The 22,444-nt window shown below is 40.7% G+C and overlaps 1 protein-coding gene across 1 annotated transcript in view; it reads right to left on the bottom strand.

The window, feature by feature from the left end:
* URI1 (URI1 prefoldin like chaperone) overlaps nt 1-22,444 on the bottom strand; it is a gene marked incomplete in the record, with an annotated part of 867,239 nt that overhangs the window by 19,198 nt on the left and 825,597 nt on the right. The window contains 1 exon segment of the mRNA XM_053701783.1: nt 19,222-19,465. Coding sequence (XP_053557758.1) covers nt 19,222-19,465 — 244 coding nt within the window.

The raw sequence follows: 22,444 nt of genomic DNA on the forward strand, positions 1-22,444 counted from the left end.
AATCTTCATCTCTTTTCTGTTTCAGAGTAAATAGTACATACCAGCACTATTTTAAAATAACAAACTCTTGATTGAATAATAAAAACTACAGTTAAACACTTAAAAACTCTAAGCCATCTCCGTGGAGATGTTGCCTGTACAACGGCAAAGAGAATGACTGGGGAAGGCGGAGCCTAGGAGGGATCATGTGACCAGCTTTGCTGGGCTCTTTGCCATTTCCTGTTGGGGAAGAGAATATCCCACAAGTAAGGATGACGCCGTGGACCGGACACACCTATGTTGGAGAAAGAAAGAACAGAGTAAACCTACTCTGGCTTTCTATACAAGGGCAGCAACATGTTAGGAAAATGCAGTGAGGCCCACCTCACAAGTTCCTAACTGCTTTAAAGTTCCCACTGCCCTACTGAAGAGACAAACTTAGAGTACGGCTAGACCCAATCTTTGAAAAGGAAAGATCAGAGTAAACCTACTCTGTCTTTCTAAACTAGTTAAAAATCTTGCTTGAAGTAAAAGAAATCCAATTTCCTCAGACACTAAAACTTTACCTCTTTCATGCACAAAGGCAAAAAGAATGACTGGGGTTTGTGAGAAGGAAAGTGATACTTAACAGTTTGGCTATGGTGCTCGTTACCTCCTCCTGCTGGCCAGGAGTGATATTCCCAACAGTAAATTATAACGCCGTGGACTCACCATATCTTAGGAAAGAAAAAGACAATGCAAAAGCACTTATTTTCCTTTTCTCTCCATCATGTGATAGTCATCAGCCAATCACAAAATGCATATACGTACTGTATATACTGTAAACTCTTGTGCATGTTCAGTCGGAGGCGGCGACTTAGAAATTGTGCATATTAAAACAATGTATACATTTTGATAGTGAAAGTGTATTGGAATTGTATGCTCTATCTGAATCATGAATATATAATTGTGACTTTTGTGTTTCATAAATGAACAGGAAACCCTAACTTTTATTTCATGATTTGGATAGAATGCATAATTTTCCAATTGACTTATGTTATCAAATATGCTTCAATATCTTGTTATTATTTGCTGAAGGAAAACATTGCACTACTAGCAACTTGCTGAACACATCTAGTTAGCCAATCATATCAGACAAATGTGTGCAGGCACCAATCAACAACTAGCTCCTACTAGTGTAGGATATGTGCTTATTCTTTTTCAAAAAGGGATACCAAGAGAATGAGGCACATTTGAAAATAGAAGTAAATTTAAAAGTGTAATTTAAACTTTCCTATCCCTTTACTTTTTTCTTTGATGATTCAGACAGAGCATAAAAATTTAAAGAACTTTCCAATTTTATTCTATCTAATTTATTTTGTTCTCTTTGTATCCTTTATTGAAAAGTAAATCTAGGTACTGTAGGTTCATACGATTGGTGGCTGTACATATATGCATCATCGGTTTTCAGCTAGCTCCCAGTACTGCATTACTGCTCTTTCAACAAATGAGAGCATACGACAAGAAAAACTAGACATACTTTCTGATAAATTCATTACTTTAACCCTTTCGTGACTGGGTTTAAGTGTCTACATCAGAACAACTGATCCGATGTAGACAAATTGAAACAATGCGATCGTACACACGATCACAAGATTTCAATTATTGGATCGCGTCTGGGGGGCGTCCCTACAACCCTAGGAATGCCCTCCGGACCGCGATCAAATCCTGGAAGCACAGAAGGCTTCAGGACAGCCGTTGGCTATGACGTTCTATTCCGTCATAGCGGCTCTAAAACTCAGTGTAATTATGACAGAATAGAACGGCATAACGGCATTAAAAGATTAAACTTAGTGTGAAGGTATGCTCTATATGTCCATAAATCTTACTCTGAAAACAGTGATAATGTTTACTAGAAGTCAAATACAGGAATATAAGTGTACTGCAAAATGCTACAATTCAAAGTTAAAAAGAACTTTTGTGCATTTCAAGTATGACTGCAGGGTCTCTTAAAATATTAGCACTTCAACCAATAACTAGTTTAAGACTAGGGAACAAATAGTTATATTTTTGCTGCAAACTTTAAACACTAAATAAATGCTAAATAAAATGATGCAGTTAAAAAAAACAGTCTGAGAATATTTTTAAAAGTTTCATTAGCTGTTTAAATATTGAGAAAAAAGTATAAAGTTTTAGTGTCTATAAAGCAATGGGAGATGCCATGTTGTAAGGTTAGGTTGCCTTCTCTGCTGTGGCCAATGAGGGACAGTTATAAATATGTCACAAGAGTGTGCAGCTAATGGCTGTGTGGAATATAACATTGTTCTGCACTTCCATTTCTAACAGGAACTGAAATGCTCACAATTTCAGAATGGAATTACAGGAAAAGGGACAAAATAATTAAACTATATGGCAAAGTTTATTTTTAAATATATATTTATAATTTTATATTACCATCTCAAAGTGTTAAATGTCCCTTTAATATTTTGCAAACGTCCTGCTCTTTAACACAATCACAGACTTAGGGCAAAGTTTATTAAAGGGACACTAAACCCAATTTTTTTCTTTCATGATTCAGATAGAGCATGCAATTTTAAGCAACTTTCTAATTTACTCCTATTATCAAATTTTCTTCGTTCTCTTGCTATCTTTATTTAAAAAGCAGGAATGTGATGCATAGGAGCCGGACCATTTTTGGTTGAGAACCTGGGTTATGCTTGTTTATTGGTCGGTAAATGTAATCCTCCACTAAGCAAGCGCTATCCATGGTGATGAACCTAAAATGGGCTGGCTGCTAAGCTTTACATTCCTGCTTTTAAAATAAAGATAGCAAGAGAACGAAGAAAAATGTATAATAGGAGTAAATTAGAAAGTTGCTTAAAATTTCATGCTCTATCTGAATCATGAAAGAAAAAATTTGGGTTCAGTGTCCCTTTAAGCCCCGAAAAAAATGTGCCTAAAATGTTGCGATTATTTTCACAACAGTTTGCATTGTGTGAAGTCAAAAATGCTGCCAGTATCTATCCAAAATTCTAGAGACATTTTTGGGCAAAAGTGTTTTGCGGTGTCAAGCAGATGGCTGATCTAGTTTTCTTGCAAATAAATTGCTTTCACCTCTTTCAATCTTCAAACTTTAGGCACCGTAAACATAAATTATGCTTACCTGATAATTGTTTTTTCTTCCGATGGAATGAGTCCACAGCTGCATTGATTACTTTTGGGAAATAAGAACCTGGCCACCAGGAGGAGGCAAAGACACCCCAGCCAAAGGCTTAAATACTCCTCCCACTTCCCTCATCCCCCAATCATTCTGCTGAGGAACAACAGTGGAAGAAATATCAGGGTGAAAAGGTGCCAGAAGAATAAAAATGCCCCACATAAAAAAAGACAGGTGGGGAGCTGTGGACTCTTTCCATCAGCAGAAAAGAAAATTATCAGGTTAGCATAATTTATGTTTTTCTTCCTAAATGGAAAGAGTCCACAGCTGCATTCATTACTTTTGGGAAAACAAATACCCAAGCTATAGAGGACACTGAATGCCAAAACGGGAGGGTACAATAGGCGGCCCATTCTGAGGGCACCAGGCCTGAAAAAACACTACCCAACAAAAACCCTGCTTTGTGTGAAGCCGAGAAAACAGGAAGGGAAAAGGCCGCAAGGACACTGACCAGCAGATAGCCCGGAAGCCTAGGTAGAGACCGCAACATCAGACAGCAACAGAGCCAACAGTCCCCAACCACACACCCCTTACCAGCGAAGGGAACCGCAGCCAAAACTCCCAAGGGAATAGGGCAAGGAGAACCAAACGGAAATCAAAAGTTACCACAAATTTAATAAAAGAAAAACCCCCAAGTTAAACCAAGCTCGCAAGACCTAAATGGGTCCTGACAACAAGGGGAGGCAATGCCCAATCCCAACAGAAACCACAAGGTTTAGAGTCAGGTAGCAGAACAGAGAAAAAGTTCCCAACATCCTGCAAAGAATTGGAACAGCTAGCTAGAACATAATCAAGGCGCAAACAGCTGCAGCTGAGTTCAAAGATCCACCCTTCACTTGCCAGGCAGCAAGCCAACCAGCGCCTAGGACAAACTGAAAACGGAGACCAGAGAACAACCAAACTCAGAACAGTGAAGTATTCAAGCAAAGTTCTCTGTAGCAGACCCAGACAAAGGTAAACACCTGAGTCAAGAACCCACAGCCATCCCCAGGATGACATAGAAGAATTACTTGCTAGAAGTAAAAATCGGCAAACAAAATATAGAGTGTTAACCTCCCCTACTGAGGACACACTCTGGACAACCGATGCCGCCAGAACTATACGGAGGTCTCGAAAATAAAAGGAGAGCCCAGAACCTCAACGAGGACCAAAGCTACCCCAAGATCAGAGAAGAACAACAGATCTCAGGACCTACCTCTACCCGGGCCAGCCCAAGCATCGGCAGGTCTGAAACCAGGGGAACAGAAGAGCCCCAGCTCAACAAACGAGCGGGAAAAATGGCACAACCATTACAACAGTGCTCGGATGCTCAACCCGAAACACCTACTGGAGACAGTCGACAAGGCCGTAACTAAGAGATCTAGTTAAAGGCCCAACATAGACTCAAGGCATAGCCAGCTACTCTCCAGGTGGACAGAACAACCCAGAGAGCGGACCTCTCTCCGAATAGGTTAACCCGTCTGTCCCAACCTCCTAAAGACAGGAGAAGCCTTAAGATAGGGACCTCACTTCTGAAAGAAGGTATAAGCCCCCCGGGACAAAGGGGGGCCAGCAAAGGGGTCGGAAGGATAGAGCACCTGCCCCCAGGACACAAGCCATAAGCTGACCGAGAGAACAAGTCTCCAACGCCAATGACCTGGAAGGAATCCCCTGAAGAGTTGAACTTGCTAGCACACAGACAAGCTGCCATAGTTGCAGTGGTTCCACAGCGAACCCTTTGCTTGCAGAACAGAGAAGCCCTCACACTATTTCAGCAAGCCGACCAAGGGAAACCGACCATAAGCGTAAGGCAAGTCCAAGGGCATCGCCGACCAAAGAGACACAGCACAAGTTTCCTGGAACTGGGGAACCCCGGACCAGCTCTAGAACCAAACAGTCCGGCACAACCCTTAACAGGATCCACAAAGGAAATGCTGAGTGAGAACCTCAGCTTCCGGAAGAACCAGAGCGAGGAGAGGTCCAAGCCCCCAACAAACAAGAACCCAGAAACTGAAATCCCCCGTCTGATATAAAAACCAGACCCTCGAGAGACAAAAATACAATGTCCAACATAAACTGGACAACGAGAAAACCTCACAAGTACCGACCAAAGGACGAGACCACCCCCTGCCAGAGGTCCAACACTCCAGGCTCCGAGGAGATCGGAAGCAAAGAGAATGACACCGCATAACTCCACTGACCCGGTCAACCAGATTGAAGGCTGAATAAGGACTGACACAATCCTCCCTGCCATACGGACCTAAAAGTCATCCTTTAACATGCGTAGCGGAACTTGTAAAGAAAAACAAGAACACACGCAAAAAATGATGTGAGCACTTAGTGCCCTACCGGACCAGCCAGGCAGAACCAGCGCCACGTGTCTGACTAAGCCACGAGACAGAAGATCTGAACCCCAGCAGGACCAGCCGCAGTTGGGGTCATAACTGTCAAGTAGCCTAAATCCTCCCTCAGAGGGGAAGGTAGAACAGACAACATAGGACTAACGTATCCCTTAACAAACTTCCGAAGAAACAACCAGAGAGAATCTATCCCAGAAGTTCCCAAAGGAAACACATCATTGAAATAAAAGACATCCTAACTGGATGAAAGAAAATATAAGGCAACCCGTAGGTTAACGCCCAGGAAGAAAACAGGCATACCCCCAGGACCAGCCAAACAGTACCCTGATCTTCATCAAAAACTGGGAAAGATCTCAATAAGCAGACAATTAGGAGATTACGTCATCCCCTCATGTCTAATGAGGTGAGCCATTCGAAGTAGAAGACTGCGGATTCCCGTATTCGTTAAGGATCAGATCATCCAATAACTCAAAAACATGTGTGAGTAAAACGCGAAGGCGCGATATTCTGTTATGAAAGGCACAACACTCAGGGACAGCTACACCGGCAGGGAACTGTACAGGCCAAATGGAGAAAGAATGGCAGGCTCTCAATCCAGAAACTGGTATAAAAACTGAAAATTTATTAGGCAGTTTAAAAATGGTGAACATCAGACATGGCAGATAAAACAATGCAGGTAATCTTACATGTTTTGCGCCCCCTACAGGCGCTTACTCATAGATGAGGGACTGTGTGAGAAACCTCATCTATTTATGCAGTGAGAGTCATAGACTTAACTATTTCCTTGCCTCACAGCCATAAGGAGAAAAAAGGTTTAAATATTTATAAGTAAATAAGTATATAAGTAAATATTTGAATATTAAATATAAAGAGAGACCAAAATACATCAAACACATCAAGAACTCATTATGGTTGTAGTGCCAACTAGAGGAGGGAATAGGGCTAAGATCCTTGAAAAGAAGGAACTTTATTGGATCTTAAAATTAAAGACCCTTGCCCCCCAAGGCATGAACAGAGAATGTGATTTAGATTATTTTATTGATAATTGACATCTTACAACTTAAATTTAGGCTAAAGTGGAGTTTGCTATTATATTTCTGCACTTCTTTTGTTGCAGTGCTGTCTTTATCTCCTGTATTTTGATTGAATCTAGGAGTACAAATTCTTTATCTATTGATATTACTCTCTTTATCTCTTGATATTACTCTTTATCTATTGATATATTTCTGTATATTTATACCCTTATGATTAAATATGAGTTCTCATATAGGCAGAAATGAGTTCTTGATATGTTTGATGTATTTTGGTCTCTCTTTATATTTAATATTCAAATATTTACTCTTATAGTATCATCTTTATGACTATCTAAATATTCAATGTATGTAGCTTGTTAACACACTATATGGTGTATTTGTAATTTAATAATTTTTATTACATTGTCATTATCATCTGTTGAATTTGTTCTGTTCGCAGTCTGTTCTCATCTATTTAATTATTTTACTTGCCTTTTGAGATTCTACCTGTGTATCTATCTTCCATTGCAGTCTGTTTTTAAACCTTTTTTCTCCTTATGACTGTCAGGCAAGGAAAACAGAATTTATGTTTACCTGATAAATTACTTTCTCCAACGGTGTGTCCGGTCCACGGCGTCATCCTTACTTGTGGGGATATTCTCTTCCCCAACAGGAAATGGCAAAGAGCCCAGCAAAGCTGGTCACATGATCCCTCCTAGGCTCCGCCTACCCCAGTCATTCGACCGACGTTAAGGAGGAATATTTGCATAGGAGAAACCATATGGTACCGTGGTGACTGTAGTTAAAGAAAATAAATTATCAGACCTGATTAAAAAAACCAGGGCGGGCCGTGGACCGGACACACCGTTGGAGAAAGTAATTTATCAGGTAAACATAAATTCTGTTTTCTCCAACATAGGTGTGTCCGGTCCACGGCGTCATCCTTACTTGTGGGAACCAATACCAAAGCTTTAGGACACGGATGAAGGGAGGGAGCAAATCAGGTCACCTAAATGGAAGGCACCACGGCTTGCAAAACCTTTCTCCCAAAAATAGCCTCAGAAGAAGCAAAAGTATCAAACTTGTAAAATTTGGTAAAAGTGTGCAGTGAAGACCAAGTCGCTGCCCTACATATCTGATCAACAGAAGCCTCGTTCTTGAAGGCCCATGTGGAAGCCACAGCCCTAGTGGAATGAGCCGTGATTCTTTCGGGAGGCTGCCGTCCGGCAGTCTCGTAAGCCAATCTGATGATGCTTTTAATCCAAAAAGAGAGAGAGGTAGAAGTTGCTTTTTGACCTCTCCTTTTACCGGAATAAACAACAAACAAGGAAGATGTTTGTCTAAAATCCTTTGTAGCATCTAAATAGAATTTTAGAGCGCGAACAACATCCAGATTGTGCAACAAACGTTCCTTCTTTGACACTGGTTTCGGACACAGAGAAGGTACGATAATCTCCTGGTTAATGTCTTTGTTAGAAACAACTTTTGGAAGAAAACCAGGTTTAGTACGTAAAACCACCTTATCTGCATGGAACACCAGATAAGGAGGAGAACACTGCAGAGCAGATAATTCTGAAACTCTTCTAGCAGAAGAAATCGCAACTAAAAACAAAACTTTCCAAGATAATAACTTAATATCAATGGAATGTAGGGGTTCAAACGGAACCCCCTGAAGAACTGAAAGAACTAAGTTGAGACTCCAAGGAGGAGTCAAAGGTTTGTAAACAGGCTTAATTCTAACCAGAGCCTGAACAAAGGCTTGAACATCTGGCACAGCTGCCAGCTTTTTGTGAAGTAACACAGACAAGGCAGAAATCTGTCCCTTCAGGGAACTAGCAGATAATCCTTTTTCCAATCCTTCTTGAAGGAAGGATAGAATCTTAGGAATCTTAACCTTGTCCCAAGGGAATCCTTTAGATTCACACCAACAGATATATTTTTTCCAAATTTTGTGGTAAATCTTTCTAGTTACAGGCTTTCTGGCCTGAACAAGAGTATCGATAACAGAATCTGAGAACCCTCGCTTCGATAAGATCAAGCGTTCAATCTCCAAGCAGTCAGCTGGAGTGAAACCAGATTCGGATGTTCGAACGGACCCTGAACAAGAAGGTCTCGTCTCAAAGGTAGCTTCCAAGGTGGAGCCGATGACATATTCACCAGATCTGCATACCAAGTCCTGCGTGGCCACGCAGGAGCTATCAAGATCACCGACGCCCTCTCCTGATTGATCCTGGCTACCAGCCTGGGGATGAGAGGAAACGGCGGGAACACATAAGCTAGTTTGAAGGTCCAAGGTGCTACTAGTGCATCCACTAGAGCCGCCTTGGGATCCCTGGATCTGGACCCGTAGCAAGGAACTTTGAAGTTCTGACGAGAGGCCATCAGATCCATGTCTGGAATGCCCCACAGCTGAGTGACTTGGGCAAAGATTTCCGGATGGAGTTCCCACTCCCCCGGATGCAATGTCTGACGACTCAGAAAATCCGCTTCCCAATTTTCCACTCCTGGGATGTGGATAGCAGACAGGTGGCAGGAGTGAGACTCCGCCCATAGAATGATTTTGGTCACTTCTTCCATCGCTAGGGAACTCCTTGTTCCCCCCTGATGGTTGATGTACGCAACAGTTGTCATGTTGTCTGATTGAAACCGTATGAACTTGGCCCTCGCTAGCTGAGGCCAAGCCTTGAGAGCATTGAATATCGCTCTCAGTTCCAGAATATTTATCGGTAGAAGAGATTCTTCCCGAGACCAAAGACCCTGAGCTTTCAGGGATCCCCAGACCGCGCCCCAGCCCATCAGACTGGCGTCGGTCGTGACGATGACCCACTCCGGTCTGCGGAATGTCATCCCTTGTGACAGGTTGTCCAGGGACAGCCACCAACGGAGTGAGTCTCTGGTCCTCTGATTTACTTGTATCTTCGGAGACAAGTCTGTATAGTCCCCATTCCACTGACTGAGCATGCACAGTTGTAATGGTCTAGATGAATGCGCGCAAAAGGAACTATGTCCATTGCCGCTACCATCAAACCGATCACTTCCATGCACTGCGCTATGGAAGGAAGAGAAACGGAATGAAGAATCCGACAAGAGTCTAGAAGTTTTGTTTTTCTGGCCTCTGTCAGAAAAATCCTCATTTCTAAGGAGTCTATTATTGTTCCCAAGAAGGGAACCCTCGTTGACGGAGATAGAGAACTCTTTTCCACGTTCACTTTCCATCCGTGAGATCTGAGAAAGGCCAGGACAATGTCCGTGTGAGCCTTTGCTTGAGGAAGGGACGACGCTTGAATCAGAATGTCGTCCAAGTAAGGTACTACAGCAATGCCCCTTGGTCTTAGCACAGCTAGAAGGGACCCTAGTACCTTTGTGAAAATCCTTGGAGCAGTGGCTAATCCGAAAGGAAGCGCCACGAACTGGTAATGCTTGTCCAGGAATGCGAACCTTAGGAACCGATGATGTTCCTTGTGGATAGGAATATGTAGATACGCATCCTTTAAATCCACCGTGGTCATGAATTGACCTTCCTGGATGGAAGGAAGAATAGTTCGAATGGTTTCCATCTTGAACGATGGAACCTTGAGAAACTTGTTTAAGATCTTGAGATCTAAGATTGGTCTGAACGTTCCCTCTTTTTTGGGAACTATGAACAGATTGGAGTAGAACCCCATCCCTTGTTCTCTTAATGGAACAGGATGAATCACTCCCATTTTTAACAGGTCTTCTACACAATGTAAGAATGCCTGTCTTTTTATGTGGTCTGAAGACAACTGAGACCTGTGGAACCTCCCCCTTGGGGGAAGCCCCTTGAATTCCAGAAGATAACCTTGGGAGACTATTTCTAGCGCCCAAGGATCCAGAACATCTCTTGCCCAAGCCTGACCGAAGAGAGAGAGAGTCTGCCCCCCACCAGATCCGGTCCCGGATCGGGGGCCAACATTTCATGCTGTCTTGGTAGCAGTGGCAGGTTTCTTGGCCTGCTTTCCCTTGTTCCAGCCTTGCATTGGTCTCCAAGCTGGCTTGGCTTGAGAAGTATTACCCTCTTGCTTAGAGGACGTAGCACTTTGGGCTCGTCCGTTTCTACGAAAGGGACGAAAATTAGGTTTATTTTTTGCCTTGAAAGGCCGATCCTGAGGAAGGGCGTGGCCCTTACCCCCAGTGATATCAGAGATAATCTCTTTCAAGTCAGGGCCAAACAGCGTTTTCCCCTTGAAAGGAATGTTAAGTAGCTTGTTCTTGGAAGACGCATCAGCTGACCAAGATTTCAACCAAAGCGCTCTGCGCGCCACAATAGCAAACCCTGAATTCTTAGCCGCTAACCTAGCCAATTGCAAAGTGGCGTCTAGGGTGAAAGAATTAGCCAATTTGAGAGCATTGATTCTGTCCATAATCTCCTCATAAGGGGGAGAATCACTATCGACCGCCTTTATCAGCTCATCGAACCAGAAACATGCGGCTGTAGCTACAGGGACAATGCATGAAATAGGTTGTAGAAGGTAACCCTGCTGAACAAACATCTTTTTAAGTAAACCTTCTAATTTTTTATCCATAGGATCTTTAAAAGCACAACTATCCTCTATGGGTATAGTGGTGCGTTTGTTTAAAGTGGAAACCGCTCCCTCGACCTTGGGGACTGTCTGCCATAAGTCCTTTCTGGGGTCGACCATAGGAAACAATTTTTTAAATATGGGGGGAGGGACGAAAGGAATACCGGGCCTTTCCCATTCTTTATTAACAATGTCCGCCACCCGCTTGGGTATAGGAAAAGCTTCTGGGAGTCCCGGGACCTCTAGGAACTTGTCCATTTTACATAGTTTCTCTGGGATGACCAACTTGTCACAATCATCCAGAGTGGATAATACCTCCTTGAGCAGAATGCGGAGATGTTCCAACTTAAATTTAAACGTAATCACATCAGGTTCAGCTTGTTGAGAAATGTTCCCTGAATCAGTAATTTCTCCCTCAGACAAAACCTCCCTGGCCCCATCAGACTGGGTTAGGGGCCCTTCAGAACCATTATTATCAGCGTCGTCATGCTCTTCAGTATCTAAAACAGAGCAGTCACGCTTACGCTGGTAAGTGTTCATTTTGGCTAAAATGTTTTTGACAGAATTATCCATTACAGCCGTTAATTGTTGCATAGTAAGGAGTATTGGCGCGCTAGATGTACTAGGGGCCTCCTGAGTGGGCAAGACTCGTGTAGACGAAGGAGGGAATGATGCAGTACCATGCTTACTCCCCTCACTTGAGGAATCATCTTGGGCATCATTTTCATTGTCACATAAATCACATTTATTTAAATGAATAGGAATTCTGGCTTCCCCACATTCAGAACACAGTCTATCTGGTAGTTCAGACATGTTAAACAGGCATAAACTTGATAACAAAGTACAAAAAACGTTTTAAAATAAAACCGTTACTGTCACTTTAAATTTTAAACTGAACACACTTTATTACTGCAATTGCGAAAAAACATGAAGGAATTGTTCAAAATTCACCAAATTTTCACCACAGTGTCTTAAAGCCTTAAAAGTATTGCACACCAAATTTGGAAGCTTTAACCCTTAAAATAACGGAACCGGAGCCGTTTTTAACTTTAACCCCTTTACAGTCCCTGGTATCTGCTTTGCTGAGACCCAACCAAGCCCAAAGGGGAATACGATACCAAATGACGCCTTCAGAAAGTCTTTTCTAAGTATCAGAGCTCCTCTCACATGCGACTGCATGTCATGCCTCTCAAAAACAAGTGCGCAACACCGGCGCGAAAATGAGGCTCTGCCTATGATTTGGGAAAGCCCCTAAATAATAAGGAGTCTAAAACAGTGCCTGCCGATATTATTATATCAAAATACCCAGATAAAATGATTCCTCAAGGCTAAATATGTGTTAATAATGAATCGATTTAGCCCAGAAAAAGTCTACAGTCTTAATAAGCCCTTGTGAAGCCCTTATTTACGATCTTTATAAACATGGCTTACCGGATCCCATAGGGAAAATGACAGCTTCCAGCATTACATCGTCTTGTTAGAATGTGTCATACCTCAAGCAGCAAGAGACTGCTCACTGTTCCCCCAACTGAAGTTAATTGCTCTCAACAGTCCTGTGTGGAACAGCCATGGATTTTAGTGACGGTTGCTAAAATCATTTTCCTCATACAAACAGAAATCTTCATCTCTTTTCTGTTTCTGAGTAAATAGTACATACCAGCACTATTTTAAAATAACAAACTCTTGATTGAATAATAAAAACTACAGTTAAACACTAAAAAACTCTAAGCCATCTCCGTGGAGATGTTGCCTGTACAACGGCAAAGAGAATGACTGGGGTAGGCGGAGCCTAGGAGGGATCATGTGACCAGCTTTGCTGGGCTCTTTGCCATTTCCTGTTGGGGAAGAGAATATCCCCACAAGTAAGGATGACGCCCTGGACCGGACACACCTATGTTGGAGAAATAGTTAAGTCTATGACTCTCACTGCATAAATAGATGAGGTTTCTCACACAGTCCCTCATCTATGAGTAAGCGCCTGTAGGGGGCGCAAAACATGCAAGATTACCTGCATTGTTTTATCTGCCATGTCTGATGTTCACCATTTTTAAACTGCCTAATACATTTTCAGTTTTTATACCAGTTTCTGGATTGAGAGCCTGCCATTCTTTCTCCATTTTACCTTTGGCACCTGATCCTCTGCTCTCCGGCTACGGCTCTCCGTGCATGCAGTTGCTTTGTTTTTGGGACTCTTTTCTATGCCGCTTTGCTCCGCGGTTTGGTTTATGGATTGACTTCCGGTTCTTTGGATGACTGGCTGGCTGCGTTCTCTGTTTGTTGAACTGTACAGGCCCTCTGAAGGCTGGGAGACCCGGGACAATAGGACATGAGCACAATCGCAAATAGACATCTGGACTTATGGGAATATGTGAAAGCGAAAACGTGCTGCAACCTCCAGGGCGAACAAGCCACCCTGCAAGGAGGGATAAACATATTCTGGGTTACCCGCATGTGTAGTAATAGAAAACGGTAGGGAACTCGCATCTCGGAGGACAGGACCCCAGAAGCGGATAGCTCAGCGGTCCCATGATTCCCCGAGCCCATAGAATCAGGCGCTCTAATTCGGCATATCGAACATAACTGATTGACCCGTGTCAACGGGGCCAATTCACATTCTTCACAAGTTGAAGAATCTGAAATTTGAACAGTCTCAGCATCAGAATCCTCCATAACTAGATAGAGAATATAATAATATGGACTAAAGAAAAATCTAATGGCACCTGACACCCACAATGGCTGGGGCACTCACCACCTCCTAGAACCAAACACTAGCAGACCCACATTTTTCAGTCGCCACACTGTCAGGAATGCGGAAATGGAATACCAGAACGTAAACACGTCCAGTCAAAAGGTGAACTGTACAGTCCAAAAAAAGTGCGCCCAACCATAAGGTCACATCACTTCCAAAGAACCTTATGTTCCAATCCAAGAGCCCAGTTAACACTACACTTAAGCAGATTGAATCACATAACAAACATGATTAAAAAAAACCCTGTTCAATAATCCACCTCGGGAGATATTAACCCTCGATTCCAAGATACCAAAGGAGCCTTACTGAGGCCCTATACATATACTTAATATGTCCCGCAGGATAGTACCTTACAGGAACAAATAAGTTACAATACATTCTGATGAAGTAAAATTAAACGATCTTACCGGAATCTAAGCCATGGAACAGGAACACGGCCCTTCAAGTGTGACGAATAGTAGCAGCGCCTCCGCCATGGACTTGAGAGAAGAAAGCAGGCAGTAAAGCGAAGTTCAACAACGCCGATTGCTTGTTGAGCTGTTATATGAGTTGGGATGGTTTCGCAGAATGACTCTCCATGCATCTCCTAACTTTCATCCAGGCACTTACTTTTGAGACTGATAGGAAGAGTAATACCCTCCATAAGAGACAAAACAAACTTCTGACACTTCTCTGCCAACCTCATGGGACAAAAGGCAAAGAATGACTGGGGGATGAGGGAAGTGGGAGGAGTATTTAAGCCTTTTGGTTGGGGTGTCTTTGCCTCCTCCTGGTGGCCAGGTTCTTATTTCCCAAAAGTAATGAATGCAGCTGTGGACTCTTTCCATTTAGGAAGAAAATTATGTAACAGTCTTTCCTTTGAAGACTGAGGATTAGGACACAAGGAAGGAACAACGACCCGTTTGATGTTTTCTGCAGAAGCCGCCTTAGGCAGAAATCAAGACACTGTATGTAAAACAGCCTTATCCTGAGGAAACACCAAATAAAGTGGTTCAAAAGACAACGCTGACACCCTCCGAGCTGAAGACATTGCCAACAAGAATGGAAATTTACAAAAGTTTGAATATCCGGTATGCGGGCAAACTTCTTGTTAAGTAAAACAGAAATAGTCAAAATTTTACCCTTAAATAAAGCTGGCTGATCAACCCTTATCAAGACCCTCCTGAAGGAACTAAAGAATACATGGCATCCTCAACTAATGGCAAGAATAACATATCACGGAACACCAAAAAAGAAACTTTCCAAACCTAATTGTAAATCTTTATTGTAAAAGGCTTGCAATCCTAAATTAATGTATTTATTATGGAGTCAAACAGAAAAAAACAACTGTTCAATCTCCAAGTAGTTTTTGATAAAAATAAATAAAAAAAAAATGGATCCAGAGTTAGAAGGTCCGGACGCTAAGGAAGACTGAGTTCCTTCCTGATGATTTTTATGTACTCCACCATTGTTATGTCGTCTGACTGAAAACAAATGAATGGAACTGAGCCATGCTTGTAAGGCATTCAAGATTGCTCTTAGCTCCAGAATATTTATAGGTAATGACACTTCCTGAAGAACTTAAACACCCTGAGCCCTCAGATGACCCCAAAGCGCTCTTAACCCAATAGGCTGGAACCGGTTGTAATTATCTTGCATGATGAATGAACAAACCCCAGATCACTAGATACCGGGCCGGTAGACGTCCAACAAGAGAGAGAACGTTTGGTGACAGAATTTTAAAGGGACATTGCCTAAATGTTTTGTAGATGATCCATTTATATTGCCCATCTGGTAGTGTTTTTATAAAAATGTATAGTTTGCTTATTTTTTTTTAAGAACATTGTGCTGATTTTCAGACTCCTAACCAAGCCCCACAGTGCCAGATGTATACATGCGTTTACAGGATCCTGTCTTTTCATATGGAGGGAAGGGGGAGGCAGGAAAAATTTGCTCTTTTTGTTTACCCAGCCCCTTTCAGTTGCTTTCCCAGACTACCTCATCAATAGTGCTAAACTGGGAGCGTCTAAGAAAGTTGTTAAAAGGTTTGATATTGGATTTTTAGATCAATATCTGTGCATATTCTTCTTTATGGTAGTGACTATTACATGCAGTTATATGAAAATTGGTGTATACTGTTCCTTTAACTGATGACCTAAAACAGGTCAGAATGATCCATATTCCACTGACTCCATACAAAGCTGCAGAGATTGCAAATTAAACCATGCAGAAGTTATGTCATCTGACTCCACTACCATGAGTCCCACGCATTGAGCAATAGATGGGTAAACAAGAGATTGCAGCTTCTTGCAAGCGGACTGAAGTTTGAGTGTGCGTTGGTCTGTCAGAAAAAGTTTATTTTCTACAGTCTATGATAACTCCTTATAAACACACCCTCTTCCGAGGAGTTTGGGAACTCTTCTTTACATTTATCTTCCAACCATGATTGCAAATAAACCAAAAGTATTCTCTCTGTAAGAGTGACTGCTCAAGGTAAAGATGGTGCCTGAACCAGTATATCATCCAGGTAAGGAACCACTGACACACCCTGAGCAGAATTACAGAAAGAAGGGCTCCCAAACGTTCGTAAATATCCTGGAGCCATGGCTAGGCCTACAGGTAGGGCTGTAAACTGATAATGCTTCTTTTGAATAGCAAATCTTAGGAACTGGTAATGATTTTGATGGATTGGAATATGCAGATATGCATCTTTCAGGTCCACTGTGGACATATATTGACCCTGAAGCAACAGAGGTAGAATGGATCTGATGGTCTCAATCTAGAATGACGGGACCTTTAAAAACTGGGACTATCATGTCTTTGAGGTCCTGAAGACACGGGGAAAAAAAACAAGATTAATCTCCCACTGGGAGGTCGAGATCAATAACCTTTTTGTAACCCTGTGAAATGATCTCTAGAACCCAAGAGTCCTAAACAGACCAAGCCCATGCATCCCAACAAAGGCTTAGTCTGCCCCTACTGGAAAAGAATCCCGATCGGAGGCCACACCTTGATGCCAATTTGGACTCAGTCGACAGGCTTCTTGTTCTGTTTAGGCTTGCTCCATTACTGTACTTGGTGTCCATGTAGACTTGGAGGGTTTAGTCTTCTGGAAAGATGGTTCCTGTTCTGGCGAAAGGAATGAAAATGAGCACCAGACTTTCCCTTAGGTCTAGATTTTTTATCCTGAGGCAAGAAGGCTCCCTTGCCCCCTGTTGCAGTAGAAATGATCAAGTCTGAACCCGGACCCAATAGACTCTTGCCATTCAAAGCTAAAGATAATAGTATAGATTTAGAAACCATGTCAGCTGACCAAGAATTTAACCAAAAAGCTCTAAGTGCTGTATTTTTTGCATTAATGCAAATGACCTGGATGATAGCATCACAGATGAATGAATTAGCCATCGTTAAAAAATGAATCTTATTCTACATATCCTCTAAAGGTGATTCCACAGAGACCAGATCTGAAAAGGAGTTGCACCAAAGAAGTGCAGCTCCAGCTACCACAGCAATGCTTACAGCGGGTTGAAACAATAAACCCCCTGTAGAAAAGCTTTCCTAAGGTAACCCTCTAATTTTCTCTTCGTTGGATCTTTGAATGAGGTACTGTCCTCAAGAGGAATAGTACTCCCCCGAGAGGCTAAACAGTACCCCACAAACACACACCCTACTAGGCATTTGTACTCAGAGTCATGGGGAACAAATAAAGTCAGAAAACATACACACGTAGAACCCCTTGTGCACAGGCTATAATGTGTGCACAAACACGCCACACTGACAAAAACTTGACTGAAGCTGTCAGGCTGGTAAGTGATATAACTTGTAGAATCAAGACATTAGATGACTTTTCACTCAATGTCTACAGTGGTCTTAGGGAACAGGTACTTACCCACCTTGCAGACTTTATCACTGCTCCTTAATAACTACTGCAGTGACTCCTAGTCCTTAGCTGTAACTAACAGTGCAGAACCTTGATGGGGAAGTACATACTATACCCAGACAGGAATAGACAAAAGGACTGCCTTGTAACCCTGTGGTCTGCTTATAACGAATACTCTGAAACAGAGTTTTACACTGTACAAGCCTCACTCCCCAGGATCCATCTCTTCTAGGAACTTTCCATTGAAGGAAGAAACTCGATTAAAGAAATAATCTAATTATTAAACACCTCTGTCCTTGCCCTATTTTCACTACGGACAAAAAATACCTCTCTTTCTCTTTCACTACCTTGCAACCTACACATTGGTGAGATTAAAAACAGTCAATATTACACTTTTCATAAATATAAGAGAACTTCAAATGAGTACAAGCATTTTAAAACACCAATAGAATCAATACAAGAATTAGGCATTTTGAGACAACTTATTAGCATATATTTAAGACGTGAATAAACATGAGTCAATTTGTTTGTACATATAAGTTGCAACTTTATTTGTGCATAACCCTTTATAAACATGGTTATATCATTAGTGAGTTTTCCTTGACGATGCAAAGAACTACTAGAAGGGAAAGGGAAGTAAGCTCTAGCGGGGGTGTCTGACTCCTCCTGCTGACCAGGTGATGTAATTCCCAAGAGTAATTGTCTCATGGACTCTCATAACCATTCGAAAGAAATATAATCACGGGTTATTTGTATTAATATTTCTTATATATTAAAGTTATTTTTATTTTGCCCCTTCTTTAGCGCTTTTTCATCGAGGAAGGTTGACCATTTATTATAGCTTATCTTTGTTCCTTTGAGTACACTTTTTTCAATTGTACTTTAAATTAATATACTTTTTTTTATAAGCTATTGATATGAATATATATTTGTATACTTATTTATTAAATAGTTTTTAATAGTTTTTTTTCTAACCCGATTTCTAACCCTAGATACTTCTCCATTTTCACTACGGACAAAAACTACCTCTCTTTCGCTTTCACTACCTTGCAACCTACAAATTGGCGAGATTAAAAACAGTGAATATTACACTTTTCATAAATATAAGAGAACTTCGAATGAATACAAGCATTTTAAAATACCAATAGAATCAATACAAGAATTAGGCATTTTGAGACAACGTATTAGCATATATTTCAGACTTGTGAATAAACATTAGTCAATTTGTTTGTACATATAAGTTGCAACTTTATTTGTGCATAACCCTTTATAAACATGGTGATATCATTAGTGAGGTTTTTTGGCGACAAACGTGAGAATTTTCTTATTCACAGTTTGAAAAATTTTGCCCTACGTATTTGTAAATAAAAAAAAAAAACATGATACTTACCAGGTACATGCAACAAATTCTAAGGGCACTAGAAATGGAAATTAATTTATCATGTGCCCTATATGTAGCACTAATAGATGTTTCAATGAAATGCAGAAATCGTGGAACATCTAAACATAGAAATCAAAATGTTTGTTTTTTAAACACAGATTTACCTCTAAGGGTCCAAACACAGGAGATAGCTTTTTATGTGTGCGGTCCTCTTCTTCATGGAAGCCATCACTATGATCACTGAAGATATTTTCCTCATAGCTGACATTCCTCATGTAGGATCTCCTATCTTCATATTCTGGTGCACTGCTTTCACTGGTATCACTACACACACTGTTTTCTCTGCTCCTTGACTTCATGATGGATTTTCGGGGGACATATTCTCCATTCACAATATCTACAAATGCTCTGTAGGGTACAGCACATGCTTTAAGAATATAAAATGCAAATCACAGTGTTTGACAATTTAGAACTAAACTATGTAGAACTGAAAAAGAGCATAAATAGGTTTGATTTGTTTAAAATACATTGCAGTCTTTAAACATAATATATCCAAAATTCCCTCTATTGCTGCAGTGATAAGACACTGAGTTCTTCATTTACTCTTGTCTAAGCTACTACAACATTTTAAACTGGCTAGTTCACTGTAGTTTATTGAAAAAGTTATTTTCTTTTTCCTTGCCAAATAGTCAATTCACTATTTTGTGACTTCTGCATGGGTAATACCACACAGGAAAACGACCAACTACACAATATACAACATAACTACACAAAATACTATGTTCTCTAATACTAATACAGCATTAAAATATACACAAATTATTTTCTCTTCAAAAAAGGAAATTTATGCTTACCTGATAAATTGATTTCTTCTACGATATGACGAGTCCACGGATTCATCCTTACTTGTGGGATATTATCCTCCTGCTAACAGGAAGTGGCAAAGAGCACCACAGCAGAGCTGTATATATAGCTCCTCCCTTCTCTGCACCCCCAGTCATTCGACCGAAGGTATAGGAAGAGAAAGGAAAAGCTAAAAGGTGCAGAGGTGACTGAAGTTTTGAAAAACAAAATAAATTCTGTCTTAAAAAGACAGGGCGGGCCGTGGACTCGTCGTATCGTAGAAGAAATCAATTTATCAGGTAAGCATAAATTTCCTTTTCTTCTACAAGATATGACGCGTCCAAGGATTCATCCTTACTTGTGGGATAGAATACCAAAGCAACAGGACACGGATGAACGGGAGGGACAAGACAGATACCTAAACGGAAGGCACCACTGCTTGAAGAACCTTTCTCCCAAAAAGTATGAAGGGATGACCAAGTCGCAGCCTTACATATCTGTTCAACAGAAGCATAGTTTTTGAAAGCCCATGTGGAAGCCACAGCTCTAGTGGAATGAGCCGTCATTTTTCCAGGAGGCTGCTGTCCAGCAGTCTCGTATGCCAGTTGGATGATGCTTTTCATCCAAAAAGAGAGGTAGCCGTAGCTTTTTGACCCCTACGCTTTCCAGAATAAACAATGAATAGAGAAGATTTTTGATGGAAATCCTTGGTCGCTTGTAAGTAAAACTTCAACGCACGAACCACGTCCAAGTTATGCAACAGACGTTCCTTCTTAGAAGAAGGATTAGGACACAAGGAAGGAACATCAATTTCCTGATTAATATTCTTATTTGAAACAACTGTCAAGGTATACGTAAATATATATATATATATATATATATATATATTATATTTGACTAACCAATTCCAAATGATTCATTCAGAAAAATTTACTTGAAACTCATGTCCCATCCTCCCACATTCAGTATGCAAAGTTGTTTAAACATCCAAATGAGGACAATAGAACATTTGGTTTACTGAACTTAAAACAATCACTTAAAGGAATTTGTAAAAGTGATTTTGAGAAAAAACAGAGTTTATAACTTGAGATAGGATAAAAACCATTGAGCCATTTCCAAACATCCCTTACCCCATACAGTGAGTGGGGACGGGGTGTCTGGGATATGTCTTTGAGGCCTAATGAGATGGAAATTAGCTTGCTGGAATCTCAAAAGGTACATGCTCATATATGGGCTTCCTGCCTGCTAAAGAATCGTTCTATCTGGGAAGGGATCTGAGGATACAGGCACATTAAGGAAATTATGGCTTTGACAGCTGCCTGTTAAGTGACCCCCTGTGAGCTATAGACACATGTTACAAGGTAATTTTGAAATTTACTGAAAATACTAAATACAAGATTGCCTGCATAGAAATGAATATATATATATATATATATATATATATATATATATATATATATATATATATATATATTTTGAAAGCATAAAATGTCTTAGACTCTGTGTTTTTAAGAATATAAATAGATATTTGTGGACCTAAAAAGAAATGATTAATAACACTTATTTTATTTCAGATCTACATAGACAAGATTCATACATCCAGGATTTATTAGAAATATGGAATATAGTATATTCATGTTGGAATACAGTGCAGTACTGAATATGAAATAGGCTGTATTTGTATATAAATGCCAGGATACTGATAACATTTTTAATGGATTTTAAGCTAATTATTAGCAGTATAATTACTTTAATATAATATAATGTTAAAGACACATGATGTTTCATATTAAAATAATCAGAAAAATGATATGATGCTGCCCCATCTATAATTAATATTGTGAGTGATTGATGCAGGAAGTTATGGTCTAATGAATAACTACTTCATAGAAATATTGTAAAATGTTTAGAAATGATTAAATGTATTGCTGTGTAGTTCATCCGCTGCCCCCCGATGGCCAGAATCCAGTATGACAGTCAATGGACTTAACTGTTAAAAGATGCGTTTCCATAGCGACAATATATACTGAACCAATGGGGAGCGTTCCCCAAAAGTATCCAATGAGAAGGGAAAAGCACCGTGGGCGTGAAAGAAAAAGGTCATCAATGATTAGATAAAAAGGAATAGTAAATGCAAAGAGGGGACACTTTTTTGTAACTTGCTGAGACTGGTGATTGATATTGGAGGCTATACTTGGGAACACTTTCACTTCATCAAGGAACTGGAAACTTACCCTTGATCTATGCGATAACTTTCCTTCAAATGAGATTATCTATAGACCCCATACGAATTGGTTCAAATTGGTGAAGTATAATTGTTCAAATTTTTATATATATCAAATATTTCAAAATTCATAAAAATATTGATTTTTCATATTTCAAAGTTAATAAAAAACAAAATTTATGCTTACCTGATAAATTTCTTTCTCTTGTGGTGTATCCAGTCCACGGGTTCATCCATTACTTGTGGGATATTCTCCTTCCCAACAGGAAGCTGCAAGAGGACACCCACAGCAGAGCTGTCTATATAGCTCCTCCCCTAAC

The sequence above is a fragment of the Bombina bombina genome, chromosome 1 (assembly GCF_027579735.1).
Source record: "Bombina bombina isolate aBomBom1 chromosome 1, aBomBom1.pri, whole genome shotgun sequence".
Lineage (NCBI taxonomy): Eukaryota > Metazoa > Chordata > Amphibia > Anura > Bombinatoridae > Bombina > Bombina bombina.